Source organism: Seriola lalandi, unplaced genomic scaffold, assembly GCF_002814215.2.
Source record: "Seriola lalandi dorsalis isolate HSWRI2012SDOR001 ecotype SW California unplaced genomic scaffold, Sedor1 jcf7180002054580, whole genome shotgun sequence".
NCBI lineage: Eukaryota > Metazoa > Chordata > Actinopteri > Carangiformes > Carangidae > Seriola > Seriola lalandi.
The window spans coordinates 1,413,974-1,433,478 of record NW_019525133.1 but is presented as its reverse complement, the minus strand read 5'-3'; the positions used below and the strand labels follow the sequence as shown (position 1 = coordinate 1,433,478).

The following is a 19,505-nucleotide window of genomic DNA, read 5'->3' as shown; positions in this document are numbered from 1 at the left end:
GGAGCACAACAGGGGGCAGTCACAGTCTGTTTGGATGTTAGCAGCTTCCAGCTTTCTTCTCTCACTCCCAAGCTTTGGACACATTTGTAGGAATAACAACTATCAGGTAAATAAAAATATGACAACAGGCATTTAGTAAACCACAACTTTCCAAAATAAGTCAGTTTGATATATATATTTCATCAATACAAATGGTGGGAAACAGCTAAATACATTTACTGAGTTTAGGTATATTTTTGGATGACCTGTACTGTTTTTATTTTATTTTTTTATTATTATTATTATTATTATTATTAAAATTTTACTAGTAAAATTATTTTTAGTGTGGTATTAGTGAAAAGATGCAAATACTTCCAACACTGCCATAAACATGCATTTATACTTATCTACCCCTTCTAGTGTCCTAACAATGTTTGTTGTTGTGATTTATGTGTAATTTGGCTGTAATTTCCCAGTGGGATTAGAAAAATCTATCTTCATGCATGTCTGAAAATGATCTACACTAGTGGTATTGGCAGTAGTAGCCGAGTACATTTATTGTCTTAAAAGGAAACTGGGTCACAGTGTGCCACATCTGGAATGGAAAACTGAAATAGAAATAACTAAAACAAATGAGAGTACCAACAATGGACAGGTAGCCTGTGTCATGGAAAAAGGCATTAGCAGGAGCGTTGACCAGCTGCGTTGAGTTTAATTAGGTGTGTTTGTTGACATATAACAATACAGATGAAGGACTGTTGACTCACAGGCTGGTGTCAAGGACCTATAACTGTGTGTGTGTGTGTGTGTGTGTGTGTGTGTGTGTGTGTGTGTGTGTGTGTGTGTGAAGGGTGCTGTGAGGAAGATGGGGTTAACAGGGAGGTGGCGTGAAGGTGCTGAGATTGTCAACTGAGGGGCACAGGAACACGTACAGTAAGATTCAAAATTTAAATAGTTCAATGAAGCAACCAAGATGAGGTTTGGAGGAGACATGTGACAGTGGATATTGGGCATACATAGTTCATTGTGTTTTATGTTTTTTAAGATAAATGAATGTGTCCTTGGTGGAGCCATATTTTACTGAGGGATCCCTTCACTCGGCGTATATTCTCTGCTAACATAAGGTTGTTTTGTCTTGATCTTTTCTAATTAACAGTTGGCTGCTATCAAGCAAGCTATATAAAGAATGTGATTTGTCTATTCAGTGTTTTCATGTGGCAACCTCAAACGTACTTTTGTTTGTGCAAAGATTTATTAACCATTGATATAAAAACAAATGTGTTTTATAGTAAGTAGTACCCTGAAATGTGGACTTTTATGTATCGTCTGTTATTTCTTCTTTCTGTGTCTCATCCAAATACTGCCTTGATCTCTGTATGGTTGTAAGATCAACTTGGAACCTCGTCCCTTATCATGTACACTGCAAGTATTGGGAGTTAATTTGGGTGAAGTAGGACTCCTATCCACGTCACCTGTCACAGCCAGCTACCATGTGGCCCTCTAGGGCACTTAACCGTTACTGTGTTTCCAAGACCACCAGCTAAATCAAGGGCAAGGTTGAAGCGGGGCTGAGTAAGAATCACAGCAACAACAAATAGTGCAGAGTGGATTTTTTTCAATCTTTTTACCTTGTTATTTACTGTTGGCATTCTGAGAGAATAAGAGAACAATTTTTCAATGTTTTTAACATTATATATTTGTTTCTTGGTGTATCATGTTCTTCTAATGAAGGGCTGTGGGAACAGCTGATGCATCTGCCAAATGACTTAAACGAGATGGGCGTAGTACTGTCCAGGTAAAGATGTCTGCTGTTTTTTTTTTCACTTTTAAAAGTCTAAAACGATGTATTTTTAAATAATCATAACTGACTTTGTGTTTAGTCTCCTATAATTGTAACATATAATCTGTTTTGATATTGTGCTTCTCTGTGTGTATGTGCCACTGTTTATGTGTCAGAGTGAATAACAGTTGTAGAGCGGCCTCCAGAGAGCCTGTCAACACATTCCAAACAGTGAGCAGCATCTCTGACAGAGAAGCTAATAGTACAGACAGTGACCATTCCTCCATCATACCTATCCAGAGCAAAGGTAAAGGCTGTAAATTACTTCCAACTCTCGCTGTTTTTACACACATAAAATGCATGCACATACAACTACACACATACAGACACAGTGTACTCTTTGTATTTCTTCTGCCTGCAAGCAGCGTGTGAGCCAGAAGAGGTGCTAGTTCCTGCTCTTCCAGAAACAGCTTGTGTAGAGCGAGGCTACATTACCCCACAGCAAGTGTACAACCTGCTGAATGCAGAAGAAGGCCAGCCCGCCTTGTATGATCCATACTATATGCTCATCCTGGACTGTCGCAGTGCAGCGAGGTGGGTGCTGCACGGATACACCAGGGCTCTTCACAAGCACAAGCTCAGCCTTGTATAAAGAAACCATACATGAGCAGAAAAATCACATCAAATTAACAATCTGGCCTCAAAAATTACCAGCTTTGAGTCAACACATCTACTTCAACAAAGAACTGGACATTACAAACTTCACAAAGACAGTATTAATGCAGGACTATGTGACTTTTTTCAAGATTGCATTACTTGCTATAACAGTTGCTTTGTTTGGCTAAACATGTACAAATATTACTATTTTAAAGGATAGGTTTGGTGATCTTCTGTACTTTTCTTATTGTCAATAAGTCCCATGAAAATATGAAAACCAACAATGAATTGATTTGACCAATAAATATTGTCTGTGTATCCAAACGTATGTGCCATATGGCTCCATTGTTGTCCAAAAACTATTAGAAACACATCAGTGAGCCACACTGTTACACTGGCTGACATACTCTTTCATTATAATAAACGTGGATGCTGTAATTAACCTGTCCTCCCGGCAGAGATACTTGCTAGAGCACCAAATACATATTAATCAGCTGCTAGAAAACTAGACTTTTCATGGAGTTTGTTTACACTTAACAAAACTATATTTGCAGAATATCACCAGCCTCATCCTCACGTTATGTTAAATGTGCGTGCATATGATGAATGAATGTGTGTGTTAAGGTACAAGGATAGCCACGTGGTGACAGCGCGGGCCGCTGTGACGGTGATCCACCCCGAGCTGGGCTGTCTAATCAGCTGTATAGAGCTGCAGAAGTATTCTATAATACTGCTGTATGCAGAGGAAGGATGCAGCCCAGGTCAGCAAACCATAATCATGCACTCTCACAAACAGACATGCACACATGCAGAAGAGCATACTGGACAACATGAGTTGCCACTAACCCATCATAATCATGTTTTAATTATGCCAGCAGCATGGCTCTGTAGATGAGAATGTCAGTCTGCTGGTCCAGAGTCAAATATTTCAACTAAGATGGTGAACATGGTATCACTATATCTGCTTAGCATGAGCTTAGCATTGTTATAGCGGGCATGTTAGCATGTTGATATTAGCATCCTGCTCAAGGTAGCACTGTCCAAGGTACAGCTTCACAGTGCCGCTAACACGGCTCTAGGCTTGTCCTGTTGAAATTACCTGGCTGTCTGATTGTATTGTATTCATTTATTCTCTAGTCTGTCACTGTAATTGTATTTGTACAAATTTCAGTGGGCAGTGTGAAGGCCAGGGCAGACTCCCCAGGCCTGCAGCGCTGTTTCTTCCAGCTCAGTGCACTGGGAATGGACCCTGTCATCCTGTTGGGGGGATTCTCAGCCTTCCATTCCCTCTATCCTTTCCTGTGCACACCAAGTATGGTCCTGCTTGAACCTGAGCGGCACACCCTCACCATCTACCCCTCAGAGATCCTGGAGGGAGCTCTCTACCAGGGCTCTGCCTCCCAGGCCTCTGACTACCGCATCATCAAGAATCTACACATCACACATGTGGTCAATGCCACTGCCAACTGTCCTGATGCTTTCCCCAACATGTTGTGCTACCTGCAGCTGCGTCTGAGCGATGATGCCCAGCAGGACCTGGTGGAGGCTCTGCCGCTGGCATCCAGGTTCATCAACACAGCGTTGAAGGCCGAGCCAGCTGGCCGTGTTCTGGTCCACTGTAGTATGGGCAGGAGTCGCAGCTCAGCACTCACACTGGCCTTCCTCATGGAACACCAGCGATGGTCACTGCTTCATGCCCTGCGATGGCTGAAGGAGAGGAGGGCATGCACAGCACCCAACGTGAACTTCCTGCGTCAGCTGCTGACTTACGAGGAGCAGCTGTTTGGGAGCAGACTCACCACCCTAGACGACATCCGCCGATGACTGGAATAAGAAGGGGAATGGAAAGAGGGATATGTGGGATGTTTTTTTTTTTTGCTACAGTTCAGATTGAGAGAAAGTGTATAATATTTTTTTCCCACACTTCACATTGAGAAAAAGTGTAAAATAAGATGAGACTGGGCAAACAGAGGTGGAATTTTTACTGCAAGAAAGACTCTCAAAGACTGGATAGGAGTATTTTTCCCATGAGTTTGAGAAGCCGCACGCAGTGCTATGCCTAAATAACAACAGTAATCATACAGATGTTTAATTTTGTGACCTCTGTATGACTCAGTATAATATAATCCCTGTTATGAGATATTGCTTGGTGATAGTTGATAGAAAAAGTACAATAATAAAGTGTATGTATTACATTTTACATTAGGATGTTTTTTTTTCTTCAGTTTTATCCCTTGAAGTGATGATATTCTATCGAAATCATCTAGATTTATCCATCTGGAAATATTGCAGTCAATTTGACAGCTTCTGCTACTCTTGCTGCTCTTTCTCTCTCTCTCTCCCTCTCTCTCTAACACACACACACACACACACACACACACACACACACACACACACACACACACAGCTCCACCCTGCTGAACTCAACATGCAGCAGGAATTCCCTCCCTCCAAACACACTTTTAGGTTGGGAGGAAGGAATTTTCTGGAATGTGGGAGAAGTGAGAGGAGAAAAGACTGCAGTGATAAACTAAAGAATACACACACATAACCTCACAAACCATCACTTTGATTGGGGCTATTGAGATTAGGTCGTAAATACCATGTCAAATAGAGTTATGCAGTGATTTTTCTTTCAGAGAATTAGAAGTAAACTCCCCTGACTTTGCATTACATTTTCAACACGTGGCGAAAGGGTGACCCCGAGTTTTATTTATTATGTGTTTATTTATTTCTTTTTAAATTAAAACGGTAAATACTGATCCGTGGCTGTTTTACTACGGCTCAAGACAACTATAGACACCTCCCCTAGCAATTTACAAACGACGGCCCCCCCAAATCTAGTAGTAGGAGGCTGTCTGCATGTGAGAATCTGCACGTAGCATTCAGACTCGGACTTGTAGAAATCCAGCCCTAACCACCAGATGGCCAACAGTGCACCGAAACATCACAAATAGGACGAACCAGCAGACTGACACCGTGTTCATCCTCTTACCGTTAACTGCACCGGGTCAGTTTGAGCTGATTCCTCAGAGGACGCAGCGACCGGGGGGGACACAGTTCTGCTTAACTCACTGGATGCTCTCGCTTAGGTAAATATCGACTCCTCTCCTTGCAGCCATTTCAGGTAGTTTGACAACCGTACAGTTATGGACTGTCCATTTCACCGTATTTTCTGTTTACAACTTTTATTTATGTTTCCATCATTAGGTTAGCTAGCTAGCTGAAAACTAGCTAAACCTGGATGAAACTTTGGTATTTGTGATAGTTCTCGGCAGCAGCGACTAATATGATAAGCGTTAACTGATTGAGGCGGACTGAAATGAGCCAAGCTCAGTTAAAGCACGGCAAAAGTAGCGATTAAAGAAAACCAAGTCTGGGTTTTCACCATGAAACTAGCGTTAATGTTGAATTCCGATGCAATGCAGCGTGGGATGCTTCTGCCGTCACTCTGCTCTGTGTTGCATGCATTCATTTTTCATTTTAACGGCATACACCTGATTTTATCTGTTTTCTAGCCAACATTTTACACATTAACAGTCACGCAGGCTACTATATGACACACTGCAGTGAGGGGATAAAAGCTAATGTTCAATGGAAGCTTTTTTTGTTTGTAGGCTAATTACTTTAAGCCTACCTCCTAACTCGTTTGGGAGTAAACAAACAACCCTAGCTGCAGTCTAGGAGTTAAAAGCCTCTCTGTGGTGAGTCAGTTTGCAGGAGTTATTGACGGGTTATAACAGGTAAAATAATTCAGTCAGACTCCATTGGGCAGTGTGCAGTCCTCACATGAGTTTCCCCGGCGGGGAGGGGCGAAGACGTGGCAGTCCTCTTCCATCCACATCCTGTGTTATCTGACTCCACAGCTTCACTCCCAGTAAAACTTGGAGACGACAGTCGTGATGCTGGAAGTTTCTCAGTGAAGAAGATACTTTAAGATACTGTAATATACTGAGAAGAGAAGTCTCATATTTGTTCAAAAGTACAGCAACTACAGTGAGGCTTAAAAAAATGTATTGAGAAATTCACGTCATGACAATACCTTGGAATACTTGAAAGGTGAATGGTACTCTAGTGTTTTAGCCCTATTTTATGATATAATTTGGTCATTTTGTCTTGGAGATAGTAAAAAAAAAATGTATACAACACTGATGTAAAACCATAAAATCATTATAAACCATACATTAATACTTTTAAGGAAACTATATTGATTATTTTATTAATGGTTCTCTGCTGTGTGATTTTTACCCACTGGAGGTACAATTTCCCTGCAGATACTGTGGATGTGAAATTCCAAGAGCAAGGCTTCCTCAGGCATTCACCATTTTGCATTTTGAGTTTTTAAGATGATAAGTCGAGGAGAAAATCACTTGCAGAGGAGGTAGAAATACCAATATATGCACCAACAGCTTTTACTTAAGCTATTTCTCCCTCTTACATTTAAAATCCACAAGTGTGAGCACTAGGAGCAACTGCTTATGGCACTGTGATATATCCTCATTTCCTTTAATTAGCATGAAGCTTTGAGGCAAAAAAGAGTCTCCTAATGAGCATGTTCAAACACAATGCTGCTGCCCAGTTTACGCATAGTTTGAAAGGTCAGAAAAAAAACTTTTAAGCCAAATTTATACAAATGAGTGTCCTGTGTTCTGTCTAAACAAGTGGCTCTGCAGTGGTCTGGCAGGTGTTGTTAAATGGTTTATGTGCTGTCAGGAATGTTTTGGTTTCTGTGTGCATACAAGCATGTATGCATAAAATCACTTGCAGAGGAGGTAGAAATACCAATTTATGCACCAACAGCTTTTACTTTAGCTATTTCTCCCTCTTACATTTAAAATCCACAAGTGTGAGCACTAGGAGCAACTGCTTATGGCACTGTGATATATCCTTATTTCAAGTAGCATGAAGCATACAAGCATGTATGCACACAGACACTTTCACTACCACTCACTCTCATGTGTGGCCTGACATATGGATCTAAATTATACCTGTTACACTTACAGCTTTAATCTTGATATTACACTTCTAAACTATTATAACAAGAGAGACACAGTAGCTGTCACCCTGTCATTACAATAATTACATTTTACTGAGTTTTTATCCTGGTGGAAATCTAAGTGGCAAAGGCACATTTATGCTATTCTGGACTGAGTGGCTCCACAGATTCTGGAAAAACAACAGTAACAGTTAAGGATAATTGCATTTTGCCACTTTTTCTACTTAAATATCCAGAGAATATTTGAATTTAATGAAGTTTAATTTTGATTTAGTTGACTAAGTTGAGTTCTGACAGATATATTTTCCTTCCTCTATGCTGCCTGCTGCTGACCTAAATTGAAATCCCATGTGAAGTTATTCTTGTATTTTCACTGAAGGCTTGTTTTTGTGGCAAAGTCAGAACCTGCCTGAGCCTGTTGTCTGCTGTCAGTGAGAGGCACAGATACATGGCTCATGCATGACCTTTACTTTGCCCACCAGGCGTATGTGTGTACATGTGTGTGTGTAACAAGGATGAACATGAGTTTGCTTCACCATTTACAGTTAAATGAGCTTCACGTCATTGCAAACCAATGCCTTGGAGTGTGAGAATTTAATTGTTAATGACTTTATCATAAGCCTTTTGCCTTTGTTATGTCTGACATAGAAATAGTTTTGCTTAAGTTCACAAACAACATGGTGCTGTCTCTAGTAGGGCAGAGTTTTCAAGAAGTAAGAGACGAGCTGCGCTCAGCTTATTATCTTACTTGTGTTGCATATAACTACATAATCCATGAAAACACCCAGAGGTCATAGTTTCACTGGTGATTTGGTAACAAACCCAGTGTCCGTACTTGTTTAACATGCCCCAAGAGAGAATAAATACCAAAGTCTGTATACACAGCTTCAGACTTGTGTTGTATAGTTTTGGGAAATCATGATTCTGTTGGAATCGTTTCTCTCTAACAAATTCCTTCAAGGCTAATTCGTTTTTTATCAGTTGCATTGGAAGCATTTTTGTCACAATGTGCTGCACAGAAGCACAACACGGTTTGGCCTTGGGTACATTACCAGTCCTATATGTTTGTTTGATATTATGATATCTCAAAAACATGTTAACACATCTAAGTTAAGTGTGGTGGAAGGGAAGAAGCCATGTGTTTTGGATTTAGAGCTAGATACAGGTTTGGATCCAAGAGGGATTTTTTTAAGATTCATGTCCACAGATACGAACCTTGCCATGTGTAAACGTGACTTCCTGCTAGTCTGTCTGTGTTCTCTTTTTGTCTGTATGGGTAGAGAGATCACAGTGCCACTCCTAACAGACCAAAAACCCAGTGGTAGTTATGGCTGTGCCAATGGCAAAGCCAAACCAGACACAGTGACAGCAACCACAGACTTATATTTGGCTTTGTGTGGGGGGTAGGAGGCTGCACTGTGTGTGCACAGTTCTGTGTTTCCTAAATGGTCAGTTCAGCCTAATCACTGAAAACTTATGTTCCCACTTACCTAAAGTAATATTTATCTATGCAGATAGTTTTTGTTTTATCTTTTCCAGATAACTGCTTCTAAGACTTCTGCTCACTCAACAGCAACATCTCTTTCCAGAAACAATAACCAAGTTGCTCTGGACAATCCACAGACTTTGCTGCCAATAGTTTTCACTGGGAACAATTTTCTACTGAAGAATGAAATAAAGCTAAACTGCCCAAAGTAGGTTTGTGGATTATCCAGTTTTAAACTGAGTTAACGACCAGGTTTTGAAATCGGTAGGAGCAGCACTGTAGTTAGTAATGGAAGGCAACAATATGGGAAACAGTGGGGGAAGCAGTAAATTCTGGATTGGTTGTAAGGGCTGGAATGTTTGAAGTGGCTCACTCGGAGTAAACTAAAGTAACCCAGTCAGTAGACGACTAAAACTTGAAAAAGGAGCTTCTAACATCTTTGTGATTTTAGGGATATTAGAGTGTGACAGCTTGCAGTAGTAAGTCGTGGCTATAATATGGGTCTGACATGACAGTCAGTTGTCAATTCTACCTTGATGACATTATTTTTGATGACATTATTTTTTAAAGTATGACTCAATTTTCAAGATAATTTGTTGAACAAGGTATCTCTCACTCTTTTGTCAGGATGGAGCTACCGTGCTGGTGCTTACTGTTGCTGAGCTGCCTGAAGTCGCTCTCAGCCCACAATGACTTCTTCACCTCCATAGGTAAAACCATCAAACAACATATGGTACTCATGTTGTAAAATGGTCCCTCTGCTGACCTCCCTGCATATGGTTTCTAATTTTTCATGTTTTACCACATATATGTAAGCAGAGTTTATAGTAAGATGCTGTAATGATCGTATTAATGATTCCCTGTGTATATTATCAGTACAGTATTGATGGTGAAGTGTTTCTGATTTGTGTTCCTCAGGCCATATGACAGATCTGTTATACACAGAAAAAGACCTTGTCACCTCTTTAAAGGACTACATCAGAGCAGAGGAGAACAAGCTTGAGCAGGTTAAACGGTAAGTTTGTGGACATAAAGTTACACACATGGATTGATACACAAACATACGTACGTGTACACAAGCATATAATATGATGCACATGTGGATTCAATTGTGTGCAATGCATCTAACTCTGTATTACCTTCTCTGTAATAGATGGGCTGATAAGTTGGACTCATTGACAGCCACAGCCACTCAAGACCCCGAGGGATTCCTGGGGCACCCTGTGAATGCCTTCAAACTGATGAAGAGGCTGAACACAGAGTGGGGGGACCTGGAGAGCCTTGTCCTCAGTGACACCACTGATGGTATGGATAAGGAAAACCTGGATCAAATCAGCAATAAATCAGTATGCTGATACTGTCTAGTGGGTTGGTGTTTGGCAGATGCTACGTTAAGTGCCAGAAGTTTAGAAAATCACGGGAAATTGCTTGAGTTTAATTAGTTTATATCACTGCAATGAGCTTACCTTTTGCACTGAATTTCAGAGAATGATCCCCAACACTATTTGACGCTGGTCTGTTCCAGACATAAACACTGACTGGACATGGAACCGACTAGTGCAACAGATTGTCTCCAGGGTGCAGGAATGTTTTTTGTTTGTTTACCATTACAGCCAAAAAAAAAAAAAAAAGGACCTTTAGAAGACACATATTTATCCAGGGGAAAAAGCTGTGTATCTTTGCTTGTTTGTGTTGTCCCGCACAATCACACTTGATATATTTTAGTAGCAGTTACTGAGGTAAACGAGAACATTATTTAGCCAATTTCCCCACATCTGGCTTAATGTAACTATAATTCTCACTCAAGATCAGAGTCACATCAAGCAGCCTCCCTTACCATTAAGAGAGCATTCATTTTCCACTGTTATGGATCCCATACAGAATCATCTTACTATACCTTGTCTGTCCTTTCCTATCCTCTCAGGATTTATTTCCAACCTGACCATCCAGAGACAGCACTTCCCCACAGATGAGGACCAGACTGGGGCTGCTAAAGCTCTGCTCCGGTTACAAGACACATACAGACTGGATGCCAACACCATCTCTATCGGAGATCTACCTGGTACGGACCTTGAATCAGTGCATACCTCACCTACGTGGTACAAAGTTTGTGTACCCACAAATCACTTTTTCAGAGGAAGCAGTCAAATAACAGACATAGACAAGATTGAATGACATCAAAGACACAGTAAATAGCGGACCATGTGGGGATAGAAGGTTTTGCTTGGTTTCCGTGTGATTTGCAACATGAATGAGGTGATTCTGTTTTCCTCTATGTAAATGTTTCCTTCCTGTATCCTCTGTATACTAGGAGTGAAACACAAGAGCCTTATGACAGTGGAGGACTGTTACGAGCTTGGGAAAATCGCGTACTCTGATGTTGATTACTACCACACAGAGCTGTGGATGGCCCAGGCCCTGAAACAGCTTGATCAGGGAGAGGAGTCCACTTTAGATAAGGTGACAGTGCTCGACTACCTCAGCTATGCCATCTACCAGCAGGGGGAGATTGATCGAGCCCTGGAGTACACCAAGAAGTTGCTTGAACTGGGTGAGTCTCTCCACACTAGAAAGTATTTTTCCAATTTTGAAAAGTACATACAGGTGTGTTTTGCGATGTGAAGCGATATTTTCCCATTGAAGGTCAGATAGGCTAGAACTTTTCTCATCAGTTTTTGCCCAGACTTGCACAGTTACTATATTGTATCTTGTTTAATTAGATAAGACTATACACAACGACAGTACTAAGAAAGAAAAGCACTTAAGCAATAAACAAAACAAATGAGAACTTTACTTTGGTTTGAATTGAATGACATACTAAACAGAGGTGAACCAGAGGCCAACACTTTCAAGCTGTACTGACATAAATAGTACAGACCATTACCATGGTTGGGCCTAAACAACCATGCCATTACCAGTCTGTTGAGTTTTGTCTGTAAACAATACTGTTTTTACCACCTATATTCCTCTATTGGTCTGATTCAAATCTAATTGAATGTTTTTTTTGGATGTTTGTAGATTTACCGTTTAACAAAACAGTCTTCTCTGCAGGACCATTCAGAGATGTGGATAGAGCTTCTTAGAGAAGACCTGCTCTTTACTGTTAACTATTTAAGGGTAATCACAGAATAGTTGGTTTATTTGTTATAATCATTTGACTGTGAATTATTGTAGAACTCCAACCTGCAGTCCACTACTTCCATTTGCTCTTGACTAATGCACTTGATAGTGAATGCCGTGATACATTTCACGACATTGTGTTGTTTTGGTATCATGAATTTGAAACAATGTTCTGGTGAAGCTTTGGTGGTGAGCTGGTTGTCGTATGTTTTCTTCCAAAAGAGCAGACGAATTGGTTGGTCCTGTTTTTAGCGATTGTTTCTCAGAAATGGATAAAGGCAGACTGAACAAATTGCATATTGTTATGTCATGTTGGAAGCTCAGTTATTTTGATTGCAGGCAGTGTGATATTTTTAGATGACATTTCTGCAGTCATCACTATTTGTTGGTCTTGAATTTTTCTATTTCAGACCCGGAGCACCAGCGTGCCAATGGCAACCTGAAGTACTTTGAGTTCCAGTTGGAGAAGCAGAGAAAGGCTGCGGAGGCTGAAGGTGAAAAACAGAAGGAGCGAGGGAAAAGAGAAACAAGTGAAAAAAAGAAGAAGCCCAAAAAGAAGGCATCAATTCAGCTGATCCCAGAGAGGAAGAAGTATGAGATGCTTTGTCGTGGGGAGGGCATCAGAATGGTGAGGAAGACAAAGAGATACCCAAAAAGAATTTATAATTTAAAAATACAAAAACTCTGTTTTAACTCTTTTGTCTCCTGCTTTGCTTTCCTCTCAATCAGACCCCCCGAAGGGAGAGCCGACTGTTCTGTCGTTACTATGACAACAATCGCAATCCCATGTATGTACTGGCACCTGTCAGACAGCAAGATGAGTGGGACCGCCCCTACATTGTCCGTTTCCTTGACATCATCTCCGACAAAGAAATCGAGAGGGTCAAGCAGCTTGCAAAGCCAAGAGTAAGTGATTTCTCAGAAGTTTTCTGTGCTGCTATATGATGCACATATGAAGCGGTATTGGTCGCTACAGCTTATTGTGATCTAGTGAGAGATTTGTTAGGCTTTTTCAATTTCTGTTTTGAGGTTTAATATTGTTCAGGGGTGGGAGGTCAAAGCTGTGAGGCTGGATGATGTGATGCTACTAGTTTGACAAGCACACAGGCACACACATCTTTGTATGTGTGTGTCTGTGTGTGGGTAAATCGTGTCCCTGGCTTCACAGCTACGCAGGGCCACCATCTCCAACCCCATCACAGGAGTGCTGGAGACTGCTCCATACCGGATCAGCAAGAGGTAAGGCAGAGCCAGGATCCACCAAGAACAGAGGATATAAGAGAGAGTTGAGGGAGAAAGTGAGGTTCTCTCCCTCTTTTTCCCTCAAAAACTGATTCTATTTCTCTTCTGTATTCCCGTCCGTCCATAATAGCATTTCTCCGCCCTGCCAAAGCTTCAGGGCTCTTGAGCTGAAGCACACAATCCAGCTGAGAATGATCAGAGATTTTATACAGCATAGAAATATTTATAGACAAATTTTTGTTGTATAAAGGATGTTTCAAAATATTCAAAAAGATTATCTCATGATGCTTTCATTAATGACACAGAAATGTGAGAAAAAAAGGAAAAGAATGAAGATATTTTGTTCTATTTGGATTATGCTGCTGTTTTTTAAGGATCTGTTGTGGATATGATTCTGCTCAGGAGTCTGTTATAGAAAGGTAACACGAGAAAATAGAGGGAGGAAAAGTGTTACTTCTTCTATTAGATATTAACATAGTTGCTTTTTGTGAGCCAGGGGATGTATCAGAGGCATTAATTCCCTACTGATAAATTTTCTTATTTTGAAACAGAAATTTGGTCTCTAGTCTTGCCTCGTGGAACATTCTCTTGGCCCTACTGAAGAATAACATTGACAATTAGTGACCAGATCTGCCTTTCTTTTCTCTCTCTCTTTCCTCTTACTTTTCACTCATCTTCCCGTGTGAATCACATTCCATTGTCCTTTTTTTCCTTTTCCTTTGTTATTTTCTTTTCCTCGACCTCCGTGCCCTTGTGCTGTGGGAACTACTGTAGTTAAGGCGAGCCACGGTGCATGACCCTCAAACTGGGAAACTTACTACGGCCCAATACAGAGTCTCCAAGAGGTAAGGGGTCACAGGTCACCAGGAGGGCCACAACACCTTCCCCTCCTCCTAATCCAATTCATCTTTATGTCTGCGCCACTAATTCAGCCCTGCACCAAGCAAGCACCATGGAAAAAACAATGAAAATGTTTAGCTACACCTGGCAAACTAACACTAGAGGAGGTTTTTAATTTGGTTTAAGTGAAAAACTTTTCTGCCTAAAACATAATTTAAACCAATTAAACAGGCCTCTGTTGTTGTTGTTTTTTTGGTGTAGATGAAGTTTTCTTTGTCCTTTCATTTCACTGAATGATTCAGGCATGTTCATGGAACTGCATAGTTTTGACAAGCTGTTCTCTTTCCCCTAGAAGTCCTCCCGAGGTTATTTGAGATCCAGAAGACTGAATCTCTGTTCCCCATTGCATTTTCCAGGAATGAATCTGCATCACATTCTCATAAAAGCTCATTACAGTTGCTGTGGTTCTACTATGCTTCTTCCACTTCCATATCCATATCAGCAAGAAACAAGAAAAGGCCTGAGTCATGATGCACATACTCAAATACACAGAAGTACTGCAAACAAGTTTAAATGTAGTTTCATTTTTACAGATTGAATTGTTAGTCGAAGTTGCAACCCACCCTAAAAATACCATGTTTGGCAGCCCACCAAAACCCCCAAGTTTCTTTGGTTTTACTGTTCTTGGTAATTAATGTGTTTGTGTGAGGGTGTGGCATTCCTTTGGTGTTTTGTATGTGTTCGTGCTAGTTGGCATGTATTTCCAAATTCAGTGCACATCTAGTGATGGAACAGTCGGGACAGATGGGTGAACTCAGAAGAGTCTGACCTGTGCTTGAACTGGCTGTAAGAGACATGAGGAAAGAATTTGTTGGCTCACATTTGGTCCCGCCTCCCAACAAAAATGTAATTTATTATCAACACAAACTCTGAATAAAAAATGATGACTCATCCCACTGTCTCTCATACACACACACATGCACACATTTCCAAGTAGATCTGCAGAAATTCCCCAAAACACCTCCAAGAGGCGCTGGGAGTTGTCTCATGGGCTTTGTGTCTTAAAAAGTCCTCTAAATTTGAGAGAGTGGTGGAAATTGGAATTCATTCTACCTTTATCTCATGGGATGATGACTTAATAGCAATTACATATTACAAAATACCCTGTGTGGTTGGACAGTTTTCTATCTGGATAACAGATAAACTGCCAATTTAAACTTTACAATGTGATCTGCAGAACTAGAGTTTTGTCAGGTTTTAATAGTTCACCAGACAGAGTCCACTGCCATGATTCATCACGAGCTTATTTTATTAGGGGCCTTCTCTTAGATTGGGGTGTGGGAGTGAGCATGAAAGGCAGTTAGTGTCAAGAGAGTGAAAACTTTTTACCATAATCCTCAACCAGGCTCTAATGCAAAAATGCTCACCAGACTCAAGTGCAGAGTCAGATCAGAACAACCCTGTACCCTGAGCTGATTGGAGATTCTGAATCCTGGGCAGTTTTCCAATTTTACATCTTCTCCACTTCCTTTCTATCATCTGATTGCACAACTTTTTTTGAGCTTTTCACGGCAATTTTTCTGCATGACGTCTCTTAGTCATTTCTATCTCAGAAGAAATCTTTACTGCCATCTAGTGGACAAATATGTGTCTTTCTGACTTATAGTGAAATAAGTTCCCCTTCTTTCTCAACTGGTCTGCTTTCCCTCCTGTATTCCAGTGCTTGGCTCACTGGGTATGAAGACCCCATGATTGAAAAGATCAACCAGAGAATTGAAGATCTCACGGGGCTGGAAATGGACACTGCAGAAGAGCTGCAGGTAAAAAGTTGGTTAATAATTTCAAAGTCTTGGACATTCAACCAAGACAAGGCAAAACCCAACTTTGTATATATCTTTCTGTTGGATAATCTGAATTGTACAGTTGTGAGACTTATATCTTATTTTGTTGATCTCTGTAGGTTGCAAATTATGGTGTTGGAGGTCAATATGAACCTCACTTTGACTTTGGAAGGGTAAGAACCTTTGTGATTCCCACAAATTAAATATTTCAGAATGTAAAGTAGTGTTAATATGGCAGGACATTAAACCTGATGTTGACTCCTCTCCACAGAAAGATGAGCCTGATGCCTTTAAAGAACTGGGCACTGGCAACCGCATAGCAACATGGCTTTTCTATGTGAGTAAACTCTCCTAAATACACTACACAAAGTTCCTATCCTAGCTCTGTATCAATATTATACAGTTAGCAGCCATTATTTACATGTATGTACATTTTAAATAGTGTGGGCAATGTAAAGCATATGCAAGAATACAAGAAAAAAGATGCAACCATTATTAAGATGATATACAACATTATGGATGAAAAGCAGATAATTCCAAATTAGAACTGAACTAAAGGAATCTCATTAGGTTTAACTTAACAAAGTTGAGGGTAGATTTGATAAGAGGACCTCACTCCATATTGTGTTGAGTAAAATTTATTTCCTGTGATTAGAAAAGCTTGTATAAATGGAGCAGTCCCATATTTGTCGATGAAACAGCAAAGCTCACTATGAATTGAGGGTGACGCCCTGGTATTATACATCAAGGACTGTCTGATTATGAGCTGTGCTAGTGTGCTAAGTCTTTGCTGTTATCAAAGTAACATCTGAGTTAAAGTAGGTCCTACTCTGCTGATGCAATAAGGAGGAAGTTGTATTTTCTGGGACTTGGAAAGAGATGAGGAAAAACTGTTTTCAGAATTCATTTAGCGGGTCTAAAAATCAACTTTGAATACCATTAAATGTTCATTTTAAATATTAAAATACAGTACATGCAACTACTGAAGCCCTATGACCCCTGACCATGGTTTCATATATTAAGACCTGCAGAATTATTTGATTTGACTGATAAACCCTGACCTCTGCCTCTCTGTCACTGTTGTAGATGAGCGATGTGGCAGCAGGTGGAGCCACAGTATTTCCAGATGTTGGTGCAGCAGTTTGGCCCCAAAAGGTAACCAACCACTCATGCTACACCACTTACTAACATCCATTATTACTGACTCCATAGTCGTGTCTGAATCGGTCAACTAAATGCTAAATCAATGTAACTAATTGTACCACACACACAAATAAAAAATGTGCAAAATGCTGTGCCTGTTGTTTTTGCTATTCAGCGAGGAACAGTACCAATTAGTCGGCACATTCAGTACACTTATTCACACACTATCTCTGTCACACACACTCAACAAAATCCTCTAAAAGGGTAACAGTTCCATGCAAAATAGGATCATTTATTATAAGCAATTGCCTATTTGTTCATTCCTGTCACCGAGAGAAAGTTTTCTCAAGTCCCATACACTCTAACAATCACACAGTAGCAGATGCACACAAACATGTATTTCATTTTTTCTTTCTGATTGTTATTTCACCCATTACAAAATCTCTGGGAATTAATTTAAGAGACTGAGACTGACTCTGTGAGATTGCTGGCTATACCTGGAGGGTTCGCACTACTGCTAACCTCTGATGCCTGTCCTTTGTGTGTATTCCAGGGTACTGCAGTGTTCTGGTACAATTTGTTTCCCAGTGGGGAGGGAGACTACAGCACCAGACATGCAGCTTGCCCAGTGTTGGTGGGCAACAAGTGGGGTGAGCTCCTCTTTGTCCAGTTCCCAATAAAAACATTTATAAGACTGGAGTCAATATGTCTTATGAGACCACAGTCTTTGCTGAAGAGAATGTTTATTTTTAAAAGCAATTTAACCCAGTGTCATAACCAAGAGTCGGATGTGGTCTTGAGCTTATAGCACAAGAAGGGTAAACATTTGTACTGTGTCTAAATTAATCAAAAGCTTATGTTAAGGATATGATTATTCTATTTTTTATCCTTTCTTTCTGTATTTAGTATCAAACAAATGGATCCATGAACGAGGCCAGGAGTGGCGACGACCTTGTGCCCTAAATGAAACTGAATGATGAAAAAAGAAATCTCATCACGTCCCTGCCCCTCTCTCCCCTTCCTTGTTACCAAAGAACGCTGCTGCGGATCACAGATGATACACATGGAAACACAGAGTCCAAATGGCTCACTCTCTCTCTACAAACACTCCTGTTTTTCTCAGCTGTTATGCTCTGAGCCCAGAGATTGTTTGGGTTAATGTGGAGCCCCTGGACAGTATTAGCATTGCTGTGACTGATAACTTGTTCTTAAGATTGTTGTATGGTTCTGAGAAACACTCATTCCCTCTTTCACTCCCAGGTTCTTTCTTTGCACTCTGTATGAACTCTAGCTCTGTGGTGAGGTTATCCTTCATTAGTCACTATAGGGACCAGCTTCCTACCTGTCATAAAGGGACAAAGGGATAACCTTAAAAGGACGGGTCACATTTTCACAGGCCTGTCTGATTCATTGAATTTCTTTCATTTAGTTAACAGAACACATGGACCTGTGATTTTTATGAAAATGAAAAGATTTTTTAAACAGTATAAATCAATAAAAATTCACAGTGATTGTAAACCATTTATTTGCAAAATTACATGCTCCACTTCAAAGCAGTGAAGTCATTTTTTCAAACTATTCTGAGGAACGTTTCCAGGCGTATAACTTTGTAATGAACTGGTGTACAATAGGTTCACAGATTTTCTGTCTTGATTTACATGGGGTATCAATCTCTGCTTCCAATAACTTAGTCTTAAAAACCAACATATGGGCTATGTGGAGGGACTGAAAGGACTCACAGCACATAAGAAAATGGTAAAGAAAAAAAAAGAAAGAAAATCTGACCGAAGTCCAGAGTAGTAATTTTGGTGAAAAAAAATGCTACATCTATGCAGCACATTATCACATATCATACACCTTGTTAGGCTGCCTCAAGGCCATACTGTTTTTTTAATCATTTGAATGATTACACTATGACATATTTACAGATTTGTTGTACTTGAACATACCATGTGTACAAATGCATGGGCACACTTACACCTGGATGTAGACACAGTTACATACATCCAATATGCTGCATAGAATTTAGTGTTATATTTCACAAACTTCAGTTGGTATTTGTTCATCCTGATTGTTGCAGTGTTGTGTAAGGACCTAAAACCAACAGAACATGAACATCAGGGAATGTAGACTTGATACACTACATCGTGCCATAATACCTTGTTTTTTATGGAGCGATTGATTCTGGCAGGTTTGTAACAGTGTCTGTTGTGAGCAGTGTTTTTCAGTGTGAGAATATATGGGTTTTTCAAGGAAGAAGCATTTTATTTATATGTCCCAAGCCTATTTTGTGTGTTTTTGTCTTTTATGAAAGTCTGAAATTGTTTTTTTTTCCTACAATAAAGACTGGTTTGTTGATCTCAAGTGAATAAACTGTCCTGCTACAGTTTCTGTGTGGGTGGGTGGGTGTGGGTGATGTGA

At 40.3% G+C, this 19,505-nt stretch overlaps 2 protein-coding genes across 3 annotated transcripts; both read left to right on the top strand.

Annotated features, from left to right (window-relative positions):
* The first annotated feature begins 2,184 nt into the window (after positions 1–2,184).
* Positions 2,185–4,616, top strand: LOC111663734 (dual specificity protein phosphatase 26-like). The gene is made up of 3 exons (XM_023418025.2): positions 2,185–2,353; positions 3,041–3,177; positions 3,588–4,616. Exons 1-3 carry the CDS (start codon positions 2,322–2,324, stop codon positions 4,238–4,240), a joined length of 822 nt encoding a protein of 273 aa, XP_023273793.1. The 5' UTR covers positions 2,185–2,321; the 3' UTR covers positions 4,241–4,616.
* Positions 4,617–5,287: 671 nt separating this feature from the next.
* On the top strand, positions 5,288–19,457 carry p4ha1b (prolyl 4-hydroxylase, alpha polypeptide I b). 2 transcript variants are annotated; one of them, XM_023418088.2, is made up of 15 exons: positions 5,288–5,508; positions 9,526–9,608; positions 9,817–9,913; positions 10,052–10,203; positions 10,823–10,960; positions 11,210–11,449; positions 12,429–12,646; positions 12,748–12,924; positions 14,035–14,105; positions 15,821–15,920; positions 16,061–16,114; positions 16,213–16,278; positions 17,028–17,096; positions 17,638–17,734; positions 17,991–19,457. In XM_023418088.2, exons 1-15 carry the CDS (start codon positions 5,495–5,497, stop codon positions 18,059–18,061), a joined length of 1,647 nt encoding a protein of 548 aa, XP_023273856.1. In that variant the 5' UTR covers positions 5,288–5,494; the 3' UTR covers positions 18,062–19,457. The 2 variants fall into 2 exon arrangements, with proteins under 2 accessions (XP_023273856.1, XP_023273855.1); XM_023418087.2 differs by lacking the exon at positions 14,035–14,105 and adding an exon at positions 13,187–13,257 and having other exon boundaries at positions 5,289–5,508.
* The last annotated feature ends 48 nt before the right edge of the window (positions 19,458–19,505 follow it).

Coding starts and splice junctions, on each gene's coding strand:
- LOC111663734 (XM_023418025.2), top strand. CDS start 2,322: ATGCTCATCCTGGACTGTCGCAGTGCAGCGAG. Junction 2,354..3,040: donor GACTGTCGCAGTGCAGCGAG/GTGGGTGCTGCA, acceptor GTGTGTGTTAAG/GTACAAGGATAGCCACGTGG. Junction 3,178..3,587: donor AGAGGAAGGATGCAGCCCAG/GTCAGCAAACCA, acceptor TACAAATTTCAG/TGGGCAGTGTGAAGGCCAGG.
- p4ha1b (XM_023418088.2), top strand. Junction 11,450..12,428: donor CAAGAAGTTGCTTGAACTGG/GTGAGTCTCTCC, acceptor TTTCTATTTCAG/ACCCGGAGCACCAGCGTGCC. Junction 15,921..16,060: donor ACACTGCAGAAGAGCTGCAG/GTAAAAAGTTGG, acceptor TGATCTCTGTAG/GTTGCAAATTATGGTGTTGG.